The 22,610-nt window shown below is 54.9% G+C and overlaps 1 protein-coding gene across 3 annotated transcripts in view; it reads right to left on the reverse strand.

Moving 5' to 3' along the window:
* Window positions 1-6,157: 6,157 nt before the first annotated feature.
* The window catches only part of HS1BP3 (HCLS1 binding protein 3), a 39,608-nt gene continuing 23,155 nt past the window's right edge, over window positions 6,158-22,610 (reverse strand). Inside the window, exons 5-8 of one of the 3 annotated variants that reach the window (XR_010726002.1) lie at window positions 16,419-16,579; window positions 14,543-14,678; window positions 11,843-12,158; window positions 6,158-11,364 (exon numbers count right to left, since the gene is read on the reverse strand). Coding sequence is in view for 1 of the 3 variants with exons in the window: in XM_066234555.1 (XP_066090652.1) it covers window positions 11,900-12,158; window positions 14,543-14,678; window positions 16,419-16,579 (556 nt within the window). In the remaining 2 variants the exon portion in view is untranslated. Of the gene's footprint in view, window positions 12,159-14,542; window positions 14,679-16,418; window positions 16,580-22,610 lie in introns of all 3 variants that reach the window. The other 2 variants (XR_010726001.1, XM_066234555.1) reach the window with 2 other exon arrangements.

Consider the following 22,610-nt stretch of genomic DNA (forward strand, 5'->3'; position numbering starts at 1 on the left):
GTCAAGACCCACCCATGCGGGAGCGTGTTAACAATGCTTCGTTCGCTGCACATCACAGCCATCCCCAATGGCTAAAAGATAGAAACAACCACGATGTCTACCAACAGATGAATGACTAGACAAAGGTGCTAACAACCACACAATGGCCATTAGGATTTCCTATGTACAAGATGATGTCATCTGCAAACAGATCATTATACTACTTCTCTTCCAATTTGGATGTCCTTTATTTCTTTCTCGCCTAATTGCTCTGGCTAGAACTTCCAGGACAAGGCTAAAGAGAAGTAGAGTAAGTGGGCATCCTGTCTTGTTCCTAATCTTAGGCGAAAGCTTTCAGACTGTCACCAAGACCTCTCTTGACTCTTACTGGCTAACCTTGCCACTCTTCCCAGGTGTCTGGCTCCGTCCTTGCCTATCCTGCTGCCCAAAGGGAAAGGACTCCCAAGTCATTGCCATGCCCTCCAGTCTCCACCTCTGCCACCTGGGTCTGAGTGAGTTTCCCTTCCTTTAACATTGCTTTGAGGCGTCCCTGTCTCTCAGGCATGGGTCCCACCTAGGCCGCATTTCTCCTCCCTGGCTCTCTCCTCAATCCTGAGCATACCCGGGACAGACCTCATAAATGCTGTGGGGTCTTGAAAAGCAACTGGTTTTCAGGAACCTGAGAGGTCAGGCTTGCTGAAATGAGCTTTGTCTGAGCCTGCTTGGCCCCAAGAAACACAAATCACCAGGTCTAGCTGGCCTGGTTGTCAGGAACCCAGAGAGAATTGAAGGCCACTCAAGAGGCAAAGGTGTTACAGGGCACCTGGCTTCCTGGCAGGGGGCGCCTGCCGTGTGGCATGGACACTCCTATTTCTGGGCAGGACCTTTGGCTTTCTTCCCTCTTAGCTGGAGGGTAAACTGTAGATGCCTGCCTTGATGCCCAGGCCTCTGAGACCAGACACCTCTGTGAAGAAAATGACTTGGGACACAAAAACATGTGTTTGGAGCATAAATCCAGAGACAGAAGCCAGATAGGCCCAGGACTGTGGCCAATGTGAGGTCATAGCCTCATGGGAACCTCTGGCATTTCTTGGAGACCGGGCCAGAGACTGCCAGGGACCCATAGCCGAAACTGGCTCCAAATAACTTCCAGGAGAATTGGACAAAACTCTATGCCAGTGGGGTGCCTACAATCTCCCCTCTGAAATTATGGCTCCAGGGAACCCAGAGTAAATAAGAATACCAAATTCTGAGAAACATCCTCAAAAATTTAACAATTACAGATATTCTATAAATAGAATATATATTTTGAAATATCAAGTGAACACTTATAGCCTCTTTAGAGAAAGGTTTTTAAGTTACAGAAAGTGGAAGTCCTATAGATTCCCTTCCTCAGATCACCATATACCATAAAACAAAATAAATCACAAAGGAACATTAACAATAGTGACAAAACCTGGAAAACAAAAGCACAAACATACCAATGCTACTAGGATTTAAAGTAGTTTTAGAGTTTTCAGCAGAAAATAAAAGCTACAAATTTACACTTCCCAAAGATGAATGAAAGCTAAACGCTATAAGGCAAGTCAGTGGTGAGGGCGGGGCTGTGCGGGGGTGAGGGCGGGGCTGTGCGGGGGGGGGGGGGGGGCTTTGTACGATTAACAACAAAAAGGAAAATAGACAATGAATGCCATGCTAAAGAAACTTTAAAAAACATGGAAAGAAGAAATGAATACTAAAATTAAAATATAAATCAATTGATTAGATGTAAATAAATAGTAAAATAGATCTTTTAAACTAGAACCTGGTTCTTTGAAAAGATGAATAGAATAAATTTCTGACAAATATAACCAATAAAAAAAGAGACAACCCCCACTCCCTAGGAATGATGATTAGACTATAACCACAACTAGGGAGACAATTTTTGAAGTTACAAGAGAATATAGATAATAATGCCTTAGATGGAGATGAGAGGAAATGTGCCCTGTGTAGACAATCTAGCATGTAGTCATGTAGCATGTCCACAGAAAAACCCTGCCCCGTCTCTGCCCAAAGCCTGTAGCAGGATGAGACTGTCCTGGGAGACTGAGGCCGGGCCCTGTCCCGCAACAGGACCCTGACTTGCCTTGGAACAGGGCCTTGTAAGCAGTCTGAGCTCTCTTTCCCTGAGAACAGCGCTTCCTTGCTCCCAGCAAGCCAAGTTCCCTGCACTTTCCAACTCGTAGGAGAACTGGTGGGCATGTTCTGCAGGACTGAGTCTTCAAAGCTTGCTCCAGGGGCCCAGGTGGACCACTGAGTCTTGGCCCATCTGAGAAGGCTCACTTTCTTCAGGACCACTGTAGCCTACGCTCCTGCAACTTGTTGAGAGCTTTAGGAGCACCTGTTTTCCTGATACTGAGCACCCTTAGCTTTCTCCCAGCAGGGGGGAGAGGAGGAGGGACAGGAGAGGGGAGAGGGGGGAGAGAGGGGAGAGCGAGGGAGAGAGGAGGAAAAGAAGGGGGAGAGAGGGAGGAGAGAGGGGGAGAGGGGAGAAGAGAGGGGGGAGAGAAAGGGGGAAAGAGGAAGGTGGAGGAGGGGGGAGAGGAAGGGATATTGGGCTGGGCCACTGCAGGCTTGCTCAGGGCATCGTGCCCACCTCCGAAAGGCACTGAGCCACCTGACAATAAATCCTCTCCACCTGTCTCTCAGGGCAACGCTGGGCGACTACTCTAGGAAGGAAAAAGGAAGATACAAATCATACAGAGGAGGAAAGATGAGCTTTTTTGATGAAGCAAGGCCAGTGAGCATCTGGGGCTCCCAGGCCTACTGGGGGTTCTGACCCCTCATTTCCCCAGAGGACTCTGGGCAGTCCCCCCTTCACAGGGAGCATCCCGTTGCCCCTTCCCTCCCGGCTCTTTTTTTTTTTCTTCTTTTTCTTTACAGAGACAGAGAGAGAGAGTCAGAGAGAGGGATAGACAGAGACAGACAGCTGAGAAGCATTAATCATTAGTTTTTCATTGCACGTTGCGACACCTTAGTTGTTCATTGATTGCTTTCTCATATGTGCCTTGACCGTGGGCCTTCAGCAGACCGAGTAACCCCTTGCTCAAGCCAGCGACCTTGGGTCCAAGCTGGTGAGCTTTTGCTCAAACCAGATGAGCCCGTACTCAAGTTGGAGACCTCGGGGTCTCAAACCTGGCTCCTCTGCATCCTAGTCCGATGCTCTATTCACTGTGCCACCACCTGGTCAGGCTCTCTCCTGGCTCTTACCTACATTTTTCCCATCTACTAGACCAGAAACCCCTCCCACTGTCAGCTGAATGTCTCGGAGCCTCAGCTAGAGCCCTGGGCACGCTGGAGGCTGGGGGGACATTACTGAAGGTCAGCACGGCCCGGGCGGCACGGCTGGCATCTCAGAGCCTACGTATCTACCTTCTGGGCCGAGAGCCTCCTCCTTGTGGTTCCTTTATTTTAACTTTTATTTTTATTAATAACCTTTATATTTGAGAGCAGTTTTGAGTTCACAGCAAAATTGAAGAGGAAGTGTAGAGGTCCCTTGCCCGCACACACATCCCCTATGACCAACACTCCCCACTGGAAGTGTGTTTGTTAAAACTGATGAACCTGTATAAAGTCCACAGTCCACTTAGGGTTCACATTTGGTGCATGTCTGTGGGCTTGCACAAGTGCATTAGACACTGCAGCATCCTACACAGTATTCCCACTGCCCTGAGAACCCTCTATGCTCGGCCTAGTCACCCCTTCCCCCCAATCCCTGGCAACCCCTGGTCTTTTTACTGTTTCCATAGTTTTACTGTGGAAAACATAATGCCTTATATTTGGACTCCTATGTACTTTTCAGAGAGGCTTCTCTCACTTAGTGATATGCATTTCAGGCTCCTGCCCGTCTGTTCACGGCTTGACAAGTCATTCCTATTTGGCGCTGAACAGACTTGTCTGATGTGCCATAGTCTGTTATCCACTCACCTACCTACCGAGGGCAACGTGGTTGTTTCCAATTTTGGAAAGTATGAGTTAAGCAGCTATAAACATCCGTATGCAAGTTTTTCGCACGAACGTAAGTTTTAATTCGTTTGGGTAAATACCGAGGGACACAATGACTGGGTCATACAGTCAAGAGGATGTTTGGTTTTGTGTTGCAGCTCCTTTTTCAACATCTTTACTGAGGTACAATTTACGTACAATAAACCTTTCCCATTTTAAGTGTGCAGTTCAATGAGTTGCTTATAGTCATGCCCACATTTTAGAGCATTTGTCACCTCAAACGGTTTCCTCCTGTCCTCCTGCCGTCCACCTGCACCCCACCCCTGCCCACTACCGATCTGTTTCTTGTCTCTATGGTTTTCTCTGTTCTAGAATTGCATATAAATGGAGTCATACATACAGTGTAGAGTTTGTGAGGTCTGGCTTCTATCACAGACTTTCTGAGACCCATCTGTGTCATTACAACTCTTACTACATGGTTTCCTTTACGTTGCTGAGCAGCATTGAATTGAGTGGATGTTCCTGTTTGCTTATCTGTCGACCACTGATGGAGATTTGGGTGGTCTCCTTTGGTCGGGGCAGGGGCTGCTATGAATAACGCTGCTATGAACATTTGCATATACGTCTCCATGGATGAGATTTCTTTTCAAAGGAGCATACAGGAACGTGCCTTACTCTCACCCCACCAGCCACCCTTCTGCCCCCAGTCCTGCCCAGAGCCAGCAGGGCGATGATGGGGAGGTTGGAGGAGGCCCAAATCAAAAAGATGTGGCGCGGTGCTGAGGCACCTCCGCAGCCCCTCACAGCATGGCCGCCAGCTGTCAGAGCCGCCAGAAACCTCTCCCCACTGGACCCTCCCTTCTCCGCCCCGCCCAGCCAGTCCCTCTGAACAAAAGGTCAGGGGCCAAGAAGGAGAGCCCGTGTTTATTTTGCTTGTCTCTATGGGGCTGGGAAAGCGGTCCCTTGGGTGGCGTGTGGGCTGTGCTGGGATGAGCTTCCTGCTGCCGCAGCCTGCAGCTGTGTTACTGGTCCCTACCAGGATGGCGTTGTTGCCAGGGGCTGCTTTCCAGCAACATTCCCTCTACTCTCCCTCTGGCAGACCCCCACGGCCCACCCATCCGGGACCTGGCCACACCCTAGAGCCCCCAGACACGGGCCGAGCAGCTAGTGCCTTGTCCACCTGTTCCTCAGACCGTCGGGAGCAGCAGGGGTGCCGGGCTCCTGCGGCTCTCAGTTGGTTTTGCATGTGCGTGTCTTGGGATCCCCACCCTACGCAAGGCGGCGGAGGCCAGCTGTGTTACCCCACTTGGCAAGTGAACAGACCGTGGCTCGAGAAGCCCAGTGGCTGGCGTCAAGTGGCACAGCCTCTCCTCCCACCTGTTTCCCCTCCACATGGCAAGTGCCACGGGCTTCCCTGTCCACCCAGAGATCTCCTTGTCACTCTTAGATGAAAAGAGGGAGCACTGGAACCCTGGAACTCCTTACTGAGCTTTAATTATTCACATATGTGTACTGGACAACAGGAATTCATCAAAGAACTTCACAGGTAAACTCATTTTCTCCTGGTAACTACCCTAATAAAGCAGGCACAACTCTTGTTCCCATTTTTTAGATAAGGACACCGAGGCAGGAAGAGGGAAACTGGCCTGGGGCCCCACAGCGCGGAGGCCAGAGGGCTGGACGTGGAGCCAGACCTCTGGCCACTGTCCCTGCTGCCCATGCGTCTTTGTTTCCTTGTCCAGTCATTAAGTTTTATTCAGGTATAATTTAATGGTGTAATTTAAAATGCACCTATTTTTGGTGTATAATTGAGTTCAGTAAATTTACAGAGCTGGGCAAACATCACAACAGGCCAATTTTAGATATTTCCATCACTCTCCCCCCCAAAAAAGATTTGTGCCTATTTACAATCACTGTTTCGACCTCCGGCCCAATGCACCTAATCTACTTTTCTTTTCTTTTCTTTTCTTTTTTTTTCTTTTCTTTTCTTTTTTTTTTTGAGAGAGGCAGAGGGGGAAAGACAGGAACATCGAGCAGCTCCTGTACGTGCCCTGACCAGGAAATTGAACCGCAGCCTCCATGTTCCGGGACGATGCTCCTACCAACTGAACTGTCTGGTCAGCGCTTAACTCTTTTTTTTTTATTCTTTTTATTTTAATTTATTGTGTTTACATAGATTCTAGGAGCGCTTAACTTTTGACTTTTTTTTTTTTTTTAAAGAGAGACGGACAGAGGCAGGGAGAGAGAGGACTGGAGAGAAAAGGGGAAGTACCAAAACCTTGTTTCCAGATGACGCTGTTAACAGACTGAGCTAACAGGCCAGGGACTAATCTACTTTGTGACTTTGCAGATCTGATTCTTCCGGAAATTTAATTGTGATGCCCGAGATCGAGGCCAGGCAGGTTACACTGGATCGGGCAGACCTCAGAACCGCAGAGTGGAAAGGTGTCGAAGCCTTCCCAGCAGCGGGCCAGCGGGTGGGAAAAGCGGCCCGCGGCAGAGGCTACGCAGTGTGTGCGCCGCCCCACCCTTCATCACTAATTAGGAAAGCGCAGCAGCTGGAAACAAGAACACACGCCTCACTGCAGACTTCCCCTACCTTCTGCAGATAGAGCCATGCGACGTGGCCTTGTGAGTCAGCCTTCTTTCCTGCAGCGCAGTGTTTTTGAGGTTGATTCACACTGCATCATTCTTTTCGATTGCTGAGGCCACTGTGTGGCCACCCCACATTTTGTCTATCCACTCGCCAGCTGATAGATGTTTGGGCGTCTCCACCTTTCCGCCACACTGAATAAAGCTGCTGTGAGCATTCGTGTATGTCTATGTAGACATGTTTTCCCCTCTTTTTTAGTATATTTTCAGAGTGAAACTGCTGGGTTGTATTGTAAATGTACATTCCATTTTTTTAATAAAAAATGCCAAATTTTCTCCCCCAAGATGCTGGGGCATTTTCCCTTCCCATGACCATGAATTTTCTAGTCTGAGAGGCCAGGGTTCCAATCCCAGGGCCACCATATGACCAGGCAGAGCCCGTTTAGAGTCCTAGACCATTCCGCCAGTAACACGAGGCCCTTGGGCCGCTTTGGGTTGAGCTCAGCCTTTCCCCGCTGGGATGGTCTGAGAAATATGTGGATAAGATGACAGCTGTTCTGCTTTCTAATCTAAAAAATAATCACCCTCTGGGACTGAAAGCACTTCTTAAGGGGAAATCAGCAAAGTGGCTATTAAACCAAAAGGGAAAACACACACACACACACACACACACACACACACACACACACACAGACAAGTCAGGAGGGATCTCGCCAAAGGACGCTGACCAACTTGAGAAAGCAGAAGCCGGGAAGACACCCTCAGGTCCCTGGGTTGTTGGCCAGCAGCATTTAATGCCCTGGAAGGCTGTAGCACTTCGTTATGATGGCCCTAGGAAAAGAATACAGTGACCAAGAGCTGGGCTCAGGTTGCCCGCAACACACTAGGTGCTGGCGGGTGTCGGGGTGGGAGGCGGAAAGGGTTGCACGGAGGGGGAGGTGCCACTTTTGGTTGTGTCTGACGTTTGGGCAGGAGGCCCCGAGAACAGAACTGAAACCGGGGGCCCAGCCTGGCTCCTGGTAGATCGGCTTTAGGGCACATGCTTTGCCACCTTTGCGTCCTCGTCACGCTTGGAATGGGCTTTGCACTCAGTGGGGTGTTCAGGAAATGTTCACTGGCCGTGCCAGCCTGATTCTCTCCGTGTCCTCGAGCCCCAGCGCGGTGCCTGCTTTGCACTGTGTTGTTCAGGAACTTGCCTTGCTCCGAACAGCTTGTCTTCACGTAATCACCAAACTATGACCGATGGCATTGTGGCGGGGATCTTTTAGACCGAAAGGGCCCGTCTGCATTTTTCCTGCGCCTCACCTCCCCTGACTTCTCGTGTTCGACAAGTTGTAGTGCCTGCACACAGGAGGTACCACGGAACACCTAGTGTTTTGGGGTGAGCTTTACACGTGAGAAGACAAATGACACGATTGGCCTGCGGGCAGGAGGGAGCTAACTCGGCTTACCTGAGAGAGCGATTTCGAAGCTGCTGCTGTCCGCTGAGTAGGCAGACAAGCATCAGCAGCTCTGGGAGTTGTCCATTGGGATTCTGCTTGCTGAGGCCACATGCTAAGCCCATGACCCCTGCCTCAGAAGCTGTGGTTTTATCCTGGGTGCTACCAGAGCGATGACATGCCTCGGCTCTCACCAGCGGCCAGAGCCATGGAAAACAGGAGCCAGAGGCCAGCCGTGAGGAGAGGTACCAGCATTTGCACTCCAGGCTGAGTTCACCATGTTGCATACTTGGGTTCCGATCACCATGTTGTACATAGTGCAACACCTGGACATCAACGGTTGGTGCTGGGGCTGCAGGTGAGGCTCAGCTGAAGTGCCCTCTGACTGTACCTACACCTGGCTCAGTGATTAGCTGCCCCGTGTGAGGCCTCTGGTGTGCAGCAGGGAGTGATTTGGAGCGGTTGGAGTTTGCCTGAATGGCACCACCCAAAACTCGACACGGAATGGTCAGCCATTCAGAGGGGCCATGAGTGCTGGCCACACCTGCTCTGGGCATCCATCTACCCACACAAAGACCAGTGGCAATGGGAGGTGCCTGCCATCTGCCAGGGCCACCATCGGGGGCAGCAGCTTTGTTGCCCGTCCATCTACCGGGCTACGCTCAGCCGGACGGTGGGTGAGCTAGAGAACTGCATGTGATTTTCCACGCCTGGTCTCTCCAGAGGCTGCAGGTGTGGAAACAAACCAAAGCCTGACGCCGGGCCACAGAGCACGGTGCAGAGTGGGCCACACAGAGCCGCGGTGGCAGCACAGCAGGATGGCCACGAGGTCCCCAGGAGGGGCTGGACTTGTCTGTATCCAGCGCGAGGGCAGCCCCCAGCACACGTGCAGGTGATCTGGGTTCCAGATGCCTTGGCCTGATACGGTCACGGGACAGCAGAGCTCAGTAGGGTGGGTGCCGGCCAGGACAGGCACCATGATCGGGACTTTCCAGGACGGCTGGCCTGAGTTCCCAGCTTCCTGAGAGGAACAATGCTGGAAGGACTGGGAGCGCTGTCACAGACTGCACATCCTGTCTGCGGGGCTGACAGCGGCTTCCAAACAAACAGACGTGGCTGCCCCACCAAACCCGTTTCCCTGCTGTGAATTCTGCTTCAGGCTCGTGCACTGAGTGGGTTTTCTCAGAGTGACCAGCTGCTTGTGCTCAGAAGCCAAACCCCAACTTGCACTTAGCTACAAGCTCAGACTGCCCCTGGCTCCCGGGGGTGTCAGCTTACTCTAAGGTCCTGGGCACAACGTAGCGCCTCAGAGTCTGAGCAGAGGGAGGCGTGTGGAGGCCAGGACAGGTCTGTGTACGGATGGACAGGGCTGCCTGCTGTCCAAGGGCCTCCTAGACCAGTCCGCACACGAGGGGAGGTTTGGAGAAGGAAGGGTCCTCTTCCCAAACAGATCCTGGCTGAGAAGTGTGGAAACAAACCACACTTCTGCTGGGCCTGGGCCCTGTGCCTCAGTTTACACAGTGGGACCCTACCTTTGCCTTCAGTCCACTCTACTAATCAGCAGCCAGGAGGCCTCGGGCCTGCAAGGGCAGCTCCCCTGGTTGAACTCACTGTTCCAAAGAGAACCCCACCATCCCCCACTGTCTCTGGAGCAGAAAAAAACACCACCAACAAACGCTGGAACGAGTCACCGCCATAGACTTTACTACACGACTCGGTGGCACGGACTCACCAGCAGGTCTCAGACCTGCGGTGGAAACCAGCGCAGTTTGCACACCAGTCTGGAAGGCACACATCACAGCTCAGGCGACCGGAGAGCACCAGGCCGCCGAGGGGGCCGGGCGGCAGTGGCTGAACTCACACCAGACTGGCAGACTCCGTCCGGGGCCCGTACTAGAGGGCCAGACCCCGTGGGCACGGGGCCCCTGCCGGTGGACCCTTCTGCTTCTGCGCCACGTGTTGGAGGTGGGGGAGCTGACATGGGGTGCCGAGTTCAGAACAGGGCAGGAAGGAGCCCAGGCAGGGCTGCCCGCCACCCATCACTTTTATCCCTCCTGCAGTCAGCATGGGAGTGGGCAAGGCTGGTGGGGTGTAAAGGCTGGCAGGGAGCGCACAGGGCACGCGCTGCAGGCCGGGCGGGGCTGCCCTGGAGCCAGTTCAAGGGCTCAGGCCCAGGGAGGCAGGGCTGTGCGAGGCGGGGTAAGGCAAAGAGATGGAGGAATTCAGCCCTCAGACCCCAGAGCTGCCCCTTCCCCTCATTTTGGCACAGGGGGAGGGAAAGGGACAGACTTTTCAGGACTAGACAACTGACAAAGGTGAGATGCATGACAGATCAGACAGAGTGTCCCACCACCCGTAGGTCCTGGCACAGGGCAGGGAAGGACAGGGGACGAGAGGCTCTGATGGCAGCCAGCACCCAGCCCGGGCAAAGGGCCTCCCTCCAGATTGGCTGTTGGCTCCAATCAGGAAAGGTCTGGGGTTTTTGTCCCAAAGCCATTGCTGATGCCTCTTGTCAGGCAGGACAAGCCAAGGGACAAGAGTGGTTGCATTTCATAAAAAAACTTGTGTTGCATTTAAAAACTAGGTCTGGCCTGACCAGGCAGTGGCGCAGTGGATAGAGCGTCGGACTGGGATGCGGAAGACCCAGGTTCGAGACCCCAAGGTCCCCAGCTTGAGCGCGGGCTCATCTGGTTTGAGCAAAAGCCCACCAACTTGAACCCAACTTGGCCCCAGCAAGGGGTTACTTGGTCTGCTGAAGGCCACGGTCAAGGCACATATTAGAAAGCAATCAATGAACAACTAAGGTGTTGCAACGCGCAATGAAAAACTAATGATTGATGCTTCTCATCTCTCTCCGTTCCTGTCTGTCTGTCCCTCTCTATCCTTTTCTCTGACTCACTGTCTCTGTAAAAAAACAAACAAACAAATAAACAAACAAAAAAAACTAGGTCTGAACATGGAGCACACACCATAAAAAAGGCATCCTTTGCTCTGTGAAGCATCATTCATCCACTGAGAACTTTCTGAGCACGGCGCCAGGCCCGGACCCGTGCCAGGCGTGGGGGGCTGGAAGTCTAAGGCACTGGCCCTGCCCTGGCACTCGGCTTCTGCTCCCTGGAAAGGCCAGTGAGCAAGTCCAGACCCGGACAGCAGGAAAGGCCTGGCGGTATCTGCCACTGGACAGACCAGGCCTTTAGCAGCCGCAGAGCACCCTGCGTAAGCCCACTCTGTGCAGGAGGGACATGGCAGGCCGCAGGCCTGGGCAGAGCTCTGCAGGAAGCTGAGATCAGTCTGCTCACAGTTGCAGTAATGGGCACTGGCTCTATGTCCAGAGGCTCCAGGGGCCATGGTCTGTCTGGCCAGGTCTTCCCTGGGAAAGGGAGAAAGGAAGGGCTGGCTTAGTTAGGCCATTCCTACCCCCGAGATGCAGGGCTGGGTTTGACCCTCTAAGTTGGAAACTAGGGAGAGAGCCCTGCTTAGCATCTGGTACCCAGAGGCGACTCAGGAGCCCTGCTGCCCGGAGACTGGCCCCCGCCCCACCCCAGTTTGGCAGCCCTCCCTCCTGTGCGGAGGCGCCGAGCCAGCAGGCAAAGCCTCCCTGGGCTCCCCCAGTCTCAGTCCATCCTGGGGCCGGGATCTGGTTAAGAAGGCACCCCCACATCCTCTCCCCTCCACATGCACGTGGCTGAGACAGCTGGGCTCAATTCCTATGGTGACCTCTCCGTACCCTGCGGGTTTCTGAACCCACCAGCCAGAGAAAAAGGAACATGGTACAGGGGGACTGTGACCAAGCTCCCCCGCCCACTGGGCCTAGAGGTCCTGGTCTGCGGGACACAGCCCCACCTCACCATAGATCCCTCCATAGCAGAGGGGCCACCGGCCAGGGCTGGCATGGTGGAGGGGGGTCAGAAGAGGCTGGGGGCGGCCTGGCCAGGCGTGTCATGGTCCTGGATGTACTGCAAAATGTCCATCTCGTCCATGGCGTGGATCTGCTGCTGCTGCTGCTGCTTCTGCTGTGTGGCCTTGGGCTCGGACGAGCTCGCTCTAGGGGGCACAGCTGGCTTCCTGGGCAGCACTGGCTTAACTGCCACTGGTGGCTTGGGCTTGGGCTGAGGTTTGGGCTCCGCTCCAAGGTTCAGAATCTGGTCCAAGTCCTCTTCAACTCTAGAGAACCAGAGGGAGATGTCCTGAGCACAACCTCCTGCAGAAGCAGCAAGCTGGGGGCGAGCAGACCCCACCCCACAACAGGGAGAGCCCCCTTTACTCTCCTCGGGCCGAACGAGGTCTAGATGAGAGCTTAGCTTCTCAAATCTGACATCCAGCTCTGACTCAGGCACTGCCATACACTACCTGTCATCTCAGGCAGGTCTGCTTGTCCTCAGTGCCCCTCTGTGGGCCACCTGGCCGCTAGACAGAGCCCACCAAGCTTCACCTCGGTCCTGGACCTCACAGCCCAGCAACACTATGGGGGGGGGGGCCTGTACAGGTCACACAGGACCAGTCCCAGGTACCAAATGGCAGTTCAGAAAAAGGGCCACAGCTCGACTCTGCCCTCTTTGCCCGAGACAGCTCCTGCTGCCAGCATCTGGTGGAGAAACTGAATTCCTGGAGACCAGGTGCCCAATGGAAAAGCCAGTCAGCCCATCCCACCTACTCGCCCGCCCATTAATAGCTGTCTTGGGCTCAAGGCCAGGAGGCGCCACCCAGGGACAGGGTGCTCCTGGCAACCTTGGCTCAGAGGTGCCCAGAGCCCTTCACATGGCAGCCCTTCCCTGGGCAGCCCTGGGGCAGTGCTGGCTCCTGCATCCTCCGCTGGAGTCTGGGTGCCCAGAAAGAGCTCAGAAGGACTGACTTATCTCAGTCAGGGGCCCTTGGGGAAACAGCAGCAGCTAAAAGCTTGTGTCTAGCTCAGAATTTCCACTGATGGGCAAGGCGCTGATTCCATGAACTAACAGAAGCTGAATTTGCTCTGAGGAGGGGATGGACGGTCACACTCGGGGTATAGGTGGCTGCCCGGGCACCCCTTTCTAAGTGCTCAATTTCCACCTGGGCTCTTGTATCATGGCTAGAATAGGTCTCACGATCACAGTGAAATGCTGCATGGTGTTTCCCCTTGGAGCCACTCATGTGCTTAACACTGGTGTTGCCCAGCCATCTGGCCACAGAGCCCCTCTGAAGGGAATAACCTTCGAACACCCCCAGAAGGATGTCCTGGAGAACACAGGTCTGAGAGTGCTGGTGTCATGGGTTTAGAATCAACTATGCAAGAAAGGTCCCACTGGAACTCCGTTGCTGAGACAGGCAGAGTTCTGGAGGTTCTCTGGGGTGGGGCGGGGAGGCTCCGCTGGGCCCTGCCACCCCCTGGAGCTGACCCCGTAATCTGCTTCCCTATGCCTCAGTCTCTCCCCTAAACACAGCAACAGTCCTGGCTTCTCCCAGCCTGCCAGGACGTCAGGGGCCAGGGCACAAGAGAAGAGTGGACAGACGCCAGGGGCCATGGGGAGATGCAAAGACAAGAAGCCATTCTGTGACTCTGGCATGGTGGGCACTTAGAGAACTCTGTAATCACCTGCAGCTACTAATGAGGGTGCAAATGACAGCCTCTTGGGGCCACATGCCTCAGCACCACGTAACTGTTCCTGGAAAAAGACAGCGTGGCTTCCTGTAAATTGCCCAGCATGCCCGCGGCCCGGGGCCCGGGGCCCCGGAGGGTGTGCTCAGATGCACGGGGCGCGCAGGGCCGGCACTCTCAGTGCAGCAGGGGCAGCCCCCAAAGCTGCTGCCCTGGGTGGGAGGTGGGTCTCCCAGCCTCTCCTCCTGCAAGTGCTTAGAGGGTCCTGTGGGAGGACAGGACACAGGCAGGTGGCCCTGGGACCCAGTGCACCTGGGAGCTACAGCTTTGGGCCAGTTACCTCTCCCACACTCCACTTTCTATAGCATGGAGGTGACAGCACCCGCCCAGGGGGCAGGCGTGCAGACTAAGTAAGGTCACCTGTGAAGAGCCCAGCAAGCTGCGGACGCATGTGGGCACCCCGTCAGCAGTGGCCATCGGTGTGCACCCAGTCTGCCAATCATCCTACACACACAGACTAAGTCTCATTCTCCCCTCTATAAAACCTATGTAGGGACCCTGCTGGGGACCGGCCACCGTCCAGCACATCTGTGCTTCACTCCCTCCTCGTGAGCGGCATGTTGCCGATGGTCAGTTTTATTTTTTCCCAAACCTATTTACGCCAGTTATTCCTGCTCTTGCAATGAAGTAACTTAATTATTCTTTATATAAACTATTAAAATATGAGTGTGAAAGGGAGAGAAAGAAGTGGGTTCAAAGCTCTCTCTCTCTGGAACATGCTGAGCTGCAGGTCCCTGTCCCCGGCCCCCAAGACCCCATCATGCCTTGGGCCAGCTCCCACCCACAGAATCCTGCCTTCCCAAGGCCAGGGGCCCCCGCAGAGAACAAGGCTGTGGAATGCTCCCTTGCTGCGACAGGTCTGTGGCTCTGTCCAGGCCCTCTCACCCGGCAGAGCATCATTGGGGACAGCTGGTACCTGAGCAGCTCCATGGAGGCCTCTCTGTGGCCCAGGTGGGGTGTGGGCCCCCCACTCTCGCGGGCAGTCGGCAGCAGTAAGGGGTCACCCAGGTGGACGGCCCCACCGAGGTCAGGATCATCAAACAACTTCAGGGCTGTGGAGAAGGCAGCAGTAGAGCCGTCAGGGGAAGTCCGGGCCCGTCTGCATTGTCCCGGGAATGCAGGGTGGAGATGGCTTAGCCCAGCCAGGCAAGAGCAGCCAAGGGACAAGGCAGAGCGCAGAGCCAGAGGAATGGGGCCAGGTGGGTGTAAGGGACAGGATTCATTGGGGCAGGCACACCTGTCTGCCCAGCCCTACCTCCTGCCTCCCGCCATACTGGGCCGGTCAGCAGACGGCACCACTCAATTCAAATCCAGGTGGCCTTCCCACTGCTTTCAGGAGGAAAAGCCTCTTCAGCTCACTGCACCAGGGGTCCCACGGCCAGGCCCAGCTGGACCTCTTAGCCCCCATGCTGTACCCCAGTTTCCCAAGTGCTTACTGAGCACCACCCCCTGCCCAGGGACTGCTGCCTGCAGGAGTCAGTGGTGAGCTGACACGGCTCTCCCCATAGCCCCTGCCTTCCGGGAGCCTGGGTGGGCTCCCCACCCCCATCTCTACTGCCCTTCAGGAAAGGGGAATACAGCCCCTTCACCGGGAACTGCCCTCCCTCCTCAGCAGCCCGGGCAAACTGCACGGACCTCTCGGGATCCAGCTCGAGTAGGGCTCCCACCCAACGTCACCCTAGGAAGCCTTCCCTGATGTCCCCACAGGCACAACGCTCTGCTCAGACCCGTTACAGACACAGGCTATCCTGTCAGTGTCAGGAGATGTCCTATCTCCCATGGGAGGCCCTGAGGCTGGCTGTGTCTTACTTACCAATATATTCTTGGGCCCAGCACAGAGACTGGCCCTTGGGGAGCGGTCAGTCACCAAGTGGTGGCTGAATTAATGGATGACATCAACTCCCCGCCCTGAAAGAGGACCTGGGTGGGGTGAGGACAGGTCAGACCCAGGGACGTGAGTAGAAGTCCTGAGGACGCCCACCTTTCCTGTCTCTGCCCAGAATCCCCCAGTGGGGTCTACGTTGGCAACACAAAGCTTCTTGTCCCAATCCTAATCCTAGAGTCGCAGAATGAATGCCTGGGGCAGTCAGCATCCACCTTTCACCCATGCCCAAGTCTGGCCTTGCCAATCCCAATCCACACTCTGAAAGCAACAAGAAAACCAGTCTCCCCTTCCAAGGGATGATCAGAATAAACATGCAGCCCCAGAAGTTTCCAGGCCAGGATGTAAGAAATGAGACACAAAATAAGATTTCTCCAGCAAAAAATCTCCGTCAGGCCCTGGCAGGTGGCTTAGTGGATAGAGTGTTGGCCTGGTGTATGGCTGTCCCAGTTTCGATTCCTGGTCAGGGCACACAGGAGAAGGAGAAGCGACTATCTGCTTCTCCCCACTTCCCTCCCCCCTCTGTCCCTCTTCCCTTCCTGCAGTCAGTGGCCCGATTGGTTCGAGCATGGCCCCAGGCGCTGAGAATAGTTTGGTCTGAGTGCATCAACCTCAGGTGCTAAAAATAGCTCAGTACTTGAGCCTCAGCCCAATATGGGCTTGCTGGGCGGATCCCAGTCAGGGTGCACATGGGAATCTGCCTATCTCCCTTCCTCTCACTTAAAATAACTAAAATTAAAAAAAGGAGAAAAGAAAATCTCCGTGAGTCAAGTCTGTATCATGTCATAACACAACGAGGCAAAGATGTCTATCCTGTTCATGTTGTAGCAGGTCTAAAGCCTCTCCCAGGGGCTAGTTGGGTAACCCAGGGGACACCAAGAGTGGCCAGAACACACGGGGCCCTACTTACGGTCCCTGGACGATGCGTTCTCTGAGGGGCCCTGGGGGAACAGCTTCCTGCTTGGGCCAAAGAGCCCTTCATCAGGGTCCACCTCTTCATCAAAGATGGTCAGCCGGGACGAGGGTCTGGGCTTTGTAGCCACTTCAGGGCATTTCTTGGGCTTCTTGGAGCTGGAGAATCACAGATAAAACTCAAAGTTAGGATGTCTCAGGACGGCCCCACCAGCCGGCCCAGGTGGCCTGGCCAGACACACACAGGTGCTGGGTGGGCTTGAGCTTATGTCCTGAAGGAACTTTCCAAGGACCTGACATTGGAGGTGGCAAGACCCTGCTCCTGGAAGTGGCTGAGCCCTGTGCCTGGGAAGCCACCACTGTCGCGATGTGGAGAGGGTGGGTGTCTGGGCACCATGGCCGGCTGCCCAGTGACAGGCAGCCATGAAGGGCCACTCAGGCCTCAGGCTTAACTGCACCCCTGCCCCAGCCAGAGAGCACACCCTCCTTCCCGAGGTTACGGGGGGGCCACCCAACCTCAGCGCCTCCTGGGGCCAGACTCAGTTACGCCATGCCCCTCGAAAACAGAAACAGGTGTGGATGCAGTCTGAAGCCACAAACCTCAGGGCCCAGCCCCAGAGGAGAGCAGAAAGCAGCCCTGGCAAATGTTCCATTTTCCCACACACATCCTCTCATCCCTTCAGAGGCCTAACCTCCATCCACCTAGCAAACACTTCAGTCCCACTGAGCAAACCGCACGCTCTTCGAGAAGCCCCTCAGCTACTTAGAGTCCCACTAGACGCTGTCACCCCTCAGGTGGCCAAGGCCCTGCTCTGGGCCAGATGCTGCTGCAGGATTCCAGGAGCGGGGCGCGAGGGAAGCTTCCTGGCCAGGGGGTGCTTTTGCCCCAGTCCGGCTAGTGGCTGCACAGTGCACACGGACACATTCATGGGACTGAGTGTGCAGAGCTGCTCACGTCACTGTAAGTTACGCCACCCGCACATAAATAAACAAACAGACCTGGGTTTAGTTTAACGAGGTAATCCAATCCCTGCTGCTGATGCCTAAATGAGCCATTTTAGGTTCCTGCAAGCAAGAATAAACGTTTTACTGGAAAACAGGATTTCTGGTTGGACTGCTTGCCTGGAGGGCAGTTCCACTGGACAGAGGTCACCGTCTGAGCTCACGCTGGCCATACTACGTGGCTAAACTGCGCCAAGAAGCTGGTTCTGCCCCCAAGAAACGGTAAGAGATTAACCAGCAGCAGATAAAAATAGCAGCAGGGTGAATGTGGGAGGGCAAGGTGCTCTGAGGAGACCATTCCCACAGTCTGGATTTAGATGCCTGGGAGGGCTTCAGACTTTCAACTGGGATGGGAGAAGCTACAAAAACTGGGAATATACCTGTTGGAAGGTCGCAGGAAGGTGCACACCCCCCGTGCTCAGGGCCAAAGTCCCGGCCAGAGGACTTCTGCTGGGCTTATTGGGCAAATGAAGAAACAGAGAGGCTAGGAGTCTGCTCAGGGCCACACAGTAGGCAGGGGGACACTGAGACTAGAACTGAGGGCAGTCACGGTCATAGACCCCTGCTCCTGCCCCTCAAAGTGTCCCATGAGCAGGAATGAGATACGGGATGCTGTGGGCTAACAGGCTTGGTCCACTGTGCCCAGGAGAACAGGGCACACTTTGAAGGGAGAGCAGAGACCGGGCAGGGGCTGTGCCAGGATGCCCCATACACCTGATTCCCCATTCTTACTCTGTTCCGGGCACAAGCCAGGCGGGCAAACGTCACAGGCCCCTGGGGACATGTGTCTGCACTGGCGCCTGCCCCAGGCCCTGCCTGCACTACTGGGTAAGGTGGAGGCGGCCTGGACTCCATCCTCACAGCAAGTGCTTTCCAGAAACTCAGCCACTGCTCCTCACACACCCTGAGGAGCCAGGGTGGCCTGCTCTCACTGGGATATTCCCCCCGCTTGTTTCATGGGTCGGGCAGAGTCAGCTCAGTCCGGATGACCCATGGACGTGGGTACCGAGGACAGGCCACAGCTCTCAGGCAGGCCAGCCAGAGATGGCCCAGCCGAGGTCTCCTGAGGCAGGACCCCAGGGGCGAGCCCAGGAAGCTGAGACCTGGTTGAATGGGTGATCAGTCAGGCCTGGGAGCCACCGGACCAGCCTGGGGCCTGTGGGCTCTGTTCCACTGTTGTCCCTCAGTCACCCCTCGCCTGGCCCTGCTCCTGGGACCAGCAGGGACTGCCGCAGTGAGGGGCGCGGAGCCCAGCCCAGGTCTACTGCCCAGACACTAGCAGGCCCTAGAACAGCTCCGGAGAAAACAAACTCACACCCTCCCAGCAAATGGGCCCCTGCAGCGGGGGTGTGGACCAGAAATCGGAGGACGTGTGGAGAGAAGGAAACCTTCTGAAGAACAAAGTGAGAGTGTGCTGTGACCAGCGACCTCCGGCGAAGCTGTTCGGTCCAGCGACCTTCCTGCCTGCCCCTCGCTCCGGGGTTGAGAGCACACTGTTGGGTTCACGACCTCCTGCCTGCCCCTCGCTCCGGGGCTGAGAGCACACTGTTGGGTCCAGCGACCTCCTGCCTGCCCCTCGCTCCGGGGCTGAGAGCACACTGTTGGGTTCAGCGATCTCCTGCCTGCCCCTCGCTCCGGGGCTGAGAGCACACAGCAGGCCTGCCTTCCCTGCTGCACATCTTCCGCTCAAACGGGATGAATCTTCTTGTCTCCCTCCCTGAAGTTGGTTTTGATGTTTTATTGTCTTGGATGGGAACACAGTGAATCCAGGGCACATGGGAGTGTGCACTCAGGCACCCCACCCTCTGCACTCCAGCCCGTGCCTCCCTGGGCCCTCCTCCATCTCCCTGACTAAGCAGGACACGTGGACCCTTGATGGCTGAAAGCCCCAGGGTCCTGTCCTGGACGGTCCCCAAAGTTCAGTCTCTGGACTCAGTAGTATGCCTGGCCCAGAGCAGAAACTCAGTAAGAAGTGAATGAGAAAAGGATGTCAGGCCTGACCTGTGGTGGCGCAGTGGAGAAAGGGTCGACCTGGAACGCTGAGGTCGCTGGTTCGAAACCCTGGGCTTGCCTGGTTGAGGCACATATGAGAAGCAACTACTACAAATTTATGCTTCCAGCTTCTCTCCCTCTACTCTTCTCTCTCTCCTCTCTAAAAAAGCAACAAAATCTTAATAGAACAATGAATAGTTGGATGGGTAGACAGATGAATGGATGGAAGAAAGTAGGGAAAGGAAGGACAGACAGATTAACAGAGACAGACAGGGTGACAGTACATCGCTCACCCAGGTTTATTTCTTCCGACTCTCTCAGGGAGCAAGGGAAAGGAGGTAACGAGAGCAGGGCTCCCAACATCACTCTGAGGCAGGGACCAGTATCTACAAAGCCCTCTGCCCCTCGGGCGTGCTGTGAGCAACTTATTCATTCAGTGAGCTGGCACTCACGGGCACCTTTCCCCTGTGAGGACCTGTGCTGGGTTCCCAGGGCACGGAGAGGAGGAAGCCCTGCCCCTGTCCCCAGCCCCGACAGCCGAGCGGTCACAGGCACACAGCCTGGTCACTACCATGCAGGCAGTAATTCCAGGACAGCTGGAGCACAGAGGTGGCCTTCTGAGGAACGGTGATGGGGGCGTGGGCAGCAACCCAGCCTAGGCAGGCTCTGGGCGAAAGGGCGGCTCGGGCAGAGGAGCCAGAGACCTCATTCCGTACAGGTCTGTGCGGGGGGGCGTGGGCATGCCTGGGAAGCCGGTCCTTGTGGGAGCTCTGCTCACAGTCCCTGGAGAAATGCTCAGGCCTGGGCAGGGGGGGACGTGGGCATGCCTGGGAAGCCGGTCCCTGTGGGAGCTCTGCTCACAGTCCCTGGAGAAATGCTCAGGCCTGGGCAGGGGGGGAATGTGGGCATGCCCGGGAAGCCGGTCCCTGTGGGAGCTCTGCTCACAGTCCCTGGAGAAATGCTCAGGCCTGGGCAGGGGGGGGATGTGGGCATGCCTGGGAAGCCGGTCCCTGTGGGAGCTCTGCTCACAGTCCCTGGAGAAATGCTCAGGCCTGGGCAGGGGGGGGATGTGGGCATGCCTGGGAAGCCGGTCCCTGTGGGAGCTCTGCTCACAGTCCCTGGAGAAATGCTCAGGCCTGGGGGGGGGCTGCCACCGTGTGAGGGGAGAGCAGATCAGGGAGGACATCAGATGGCAAAGAGCTTATAAACCTGGCCTGCTGAAGTGATCAGTGGGCAGCAGGTGCGTCTAGTATGATGCCAGATTTCTGACCTCAGGCACAGGGTCAGGCACTGCCTACGTGTTTCCAAGCCCAATTTTCCCCCCTCACTGGTAGGTCATATGAGCATGCATGCAGAATGCACATCCGGGCTGTGGCCCTGGCGTCCCCCTGTCTCCCCTCTGTTCCTTTTCTTCATCACCATCTACCCAGCTGCCCGCAGGAAGCACTGCCCAGCACTGCATTCCAAAGAAACGCCCCACCTCACCACGCAGCCAAGGCCCAGGGCCCGGGGCCTGCGCCCCTCCTCTAGGCCGAGTGTGGAACGCCCAGACATACAGGAAGACATGTTTGTACAGGAACCAGACTGTCCCCAGGGAAAGTGAGAGTCCTCAGGGACCCAGGCCTGGAGAGCTCCTGGAGCACTTGGGGGCAGGGGGAGGTGGGAGCAATGCGGGCAGGATTCGAAAAAAGCAGAGAGGCTTGCTTGACAGGGTATGAAGTCCATAAAGAACCCCTCACTACTCCACGTGGCACAGCCTAGGCCCCCCGGGGGAAGCTTCTGGGACAGATATGTGGGTTGAAAGCTCAAAGGAATAACCACTCCCTACATGAAAAAGTTCCTCCCTGTGATAGCAAAAACCTACAAAAACCACATGCCCCCAAGCAGGACTCTGGCAATGCCTAGGACAGCACGCGGGCCCTACGGACTAGCACAGGGTAAGAACGCAGAAGTCTACTGATCTGGAAAGAATCAAATACATAAGCTAAGAAAAAGCAGCAGCAAATTATGGAATGGTGTGTGGGACACGATCCTATTTTGGGAATAAAACATTGATATACCCTTCATGGCAAAACGACTCTTACCTGTGTTTTCAATTTTTATAGACGCATCATATATTATATTATTCAAGTTATAATTTAAAATGTTCCCAGCAGAGTATTTTCAGCAGAAGACAGGCCTATTACAGCATCTTCATCTTTCTCAGAACAGTGAAGTCTCAAAAATAGAAAGTTCAACACAAAAACTATGCATGACACGGGAAACGACCGTAAGAGGATATTCAACGGGAAAACAGACTGCAAGGAGGCACAGGTGCTAACGTCTGCAGCAACGTGGGTCGCGGGGCCAGGGACGCACACCAACCCCATACACGGGGAGCCGAGGGTCGGGATGGTCCGGCAAGGGCTTTTTCTCTTTACACGCCTTCTAACGGTGTAGGAATTCGTCTTTTCTCTAATCAAAACCAGGTTTAAAAGACAAAGAAAAGCCAGACTGGTCTCCGCTTCGGGCTTTGTGCTGGCGGCTCCTAACCTTCCAACAGCGGAGCAACAGCGCCTCCCAGTGGCTGCGGCAGGGAGGACTGACGCCGCAGGGGAACTGAGAGCACAGGATGAAGAAAAACTCGTGCAAAGGACAAGTCATCTGCAAAGAACATCATGTTCCCCACCAAAGGGCAGGGCGGGCGGCACTGTGCAAGAAGGTCCACAGGCCCACCTGGGGGTCCCGGGACAGGCGAGGGGAAATCTGACTTCAAGGTGCTACTAGGTCACACACAAGTCCTCACTCAACTCCGTCCTCAACATCCCCATCTGTGAAAGGGGGATAATCCTATGGCCCTGCCCAGCTCTCGGACTGCCACAAGCCTGGAATCAAGGGACAGGGAGGAAAAACGGCATGAGTCCTGACTACTGTTTGCAGCTGAGGGAACATGGATGAGCTACCTGACTCCAAACCTGAGCTTCCTCAGACACAAAGTGAGGCTGTGCTGGCTTCTGCTTCCACCTCCCACACCAGACCCACAGGGGGCTGGAAAGCACCTGGCGTGGCGTACCTTTATTATTATTTTTCTTAATGAAATAGAACAGAAAATACTTATTCACGTAAAAGCTAATCAGTTCCCTGTATTTAATACTCTCAAAAAATGTTAGTTATTAGTATTCCTGATGCGGTAACAACACTGACTTGTCACATTGGT

This window comes from Saccopteryx bilineata, chromosome 6, assembly GCF_036850765.1.
Source record: "Saccopteryx bilineata isolate mSacBil1 chromosome 6, mSacBil1_pri_phased_curated, whole genome shotgun sequence".
NCBI classification, from domain to species: Eukaryota; Metazoa; Chordata; class Mammalia; order Chiroptera; family Emballonuridae; genus Saccopteryx; species Saccopteryx bilineata.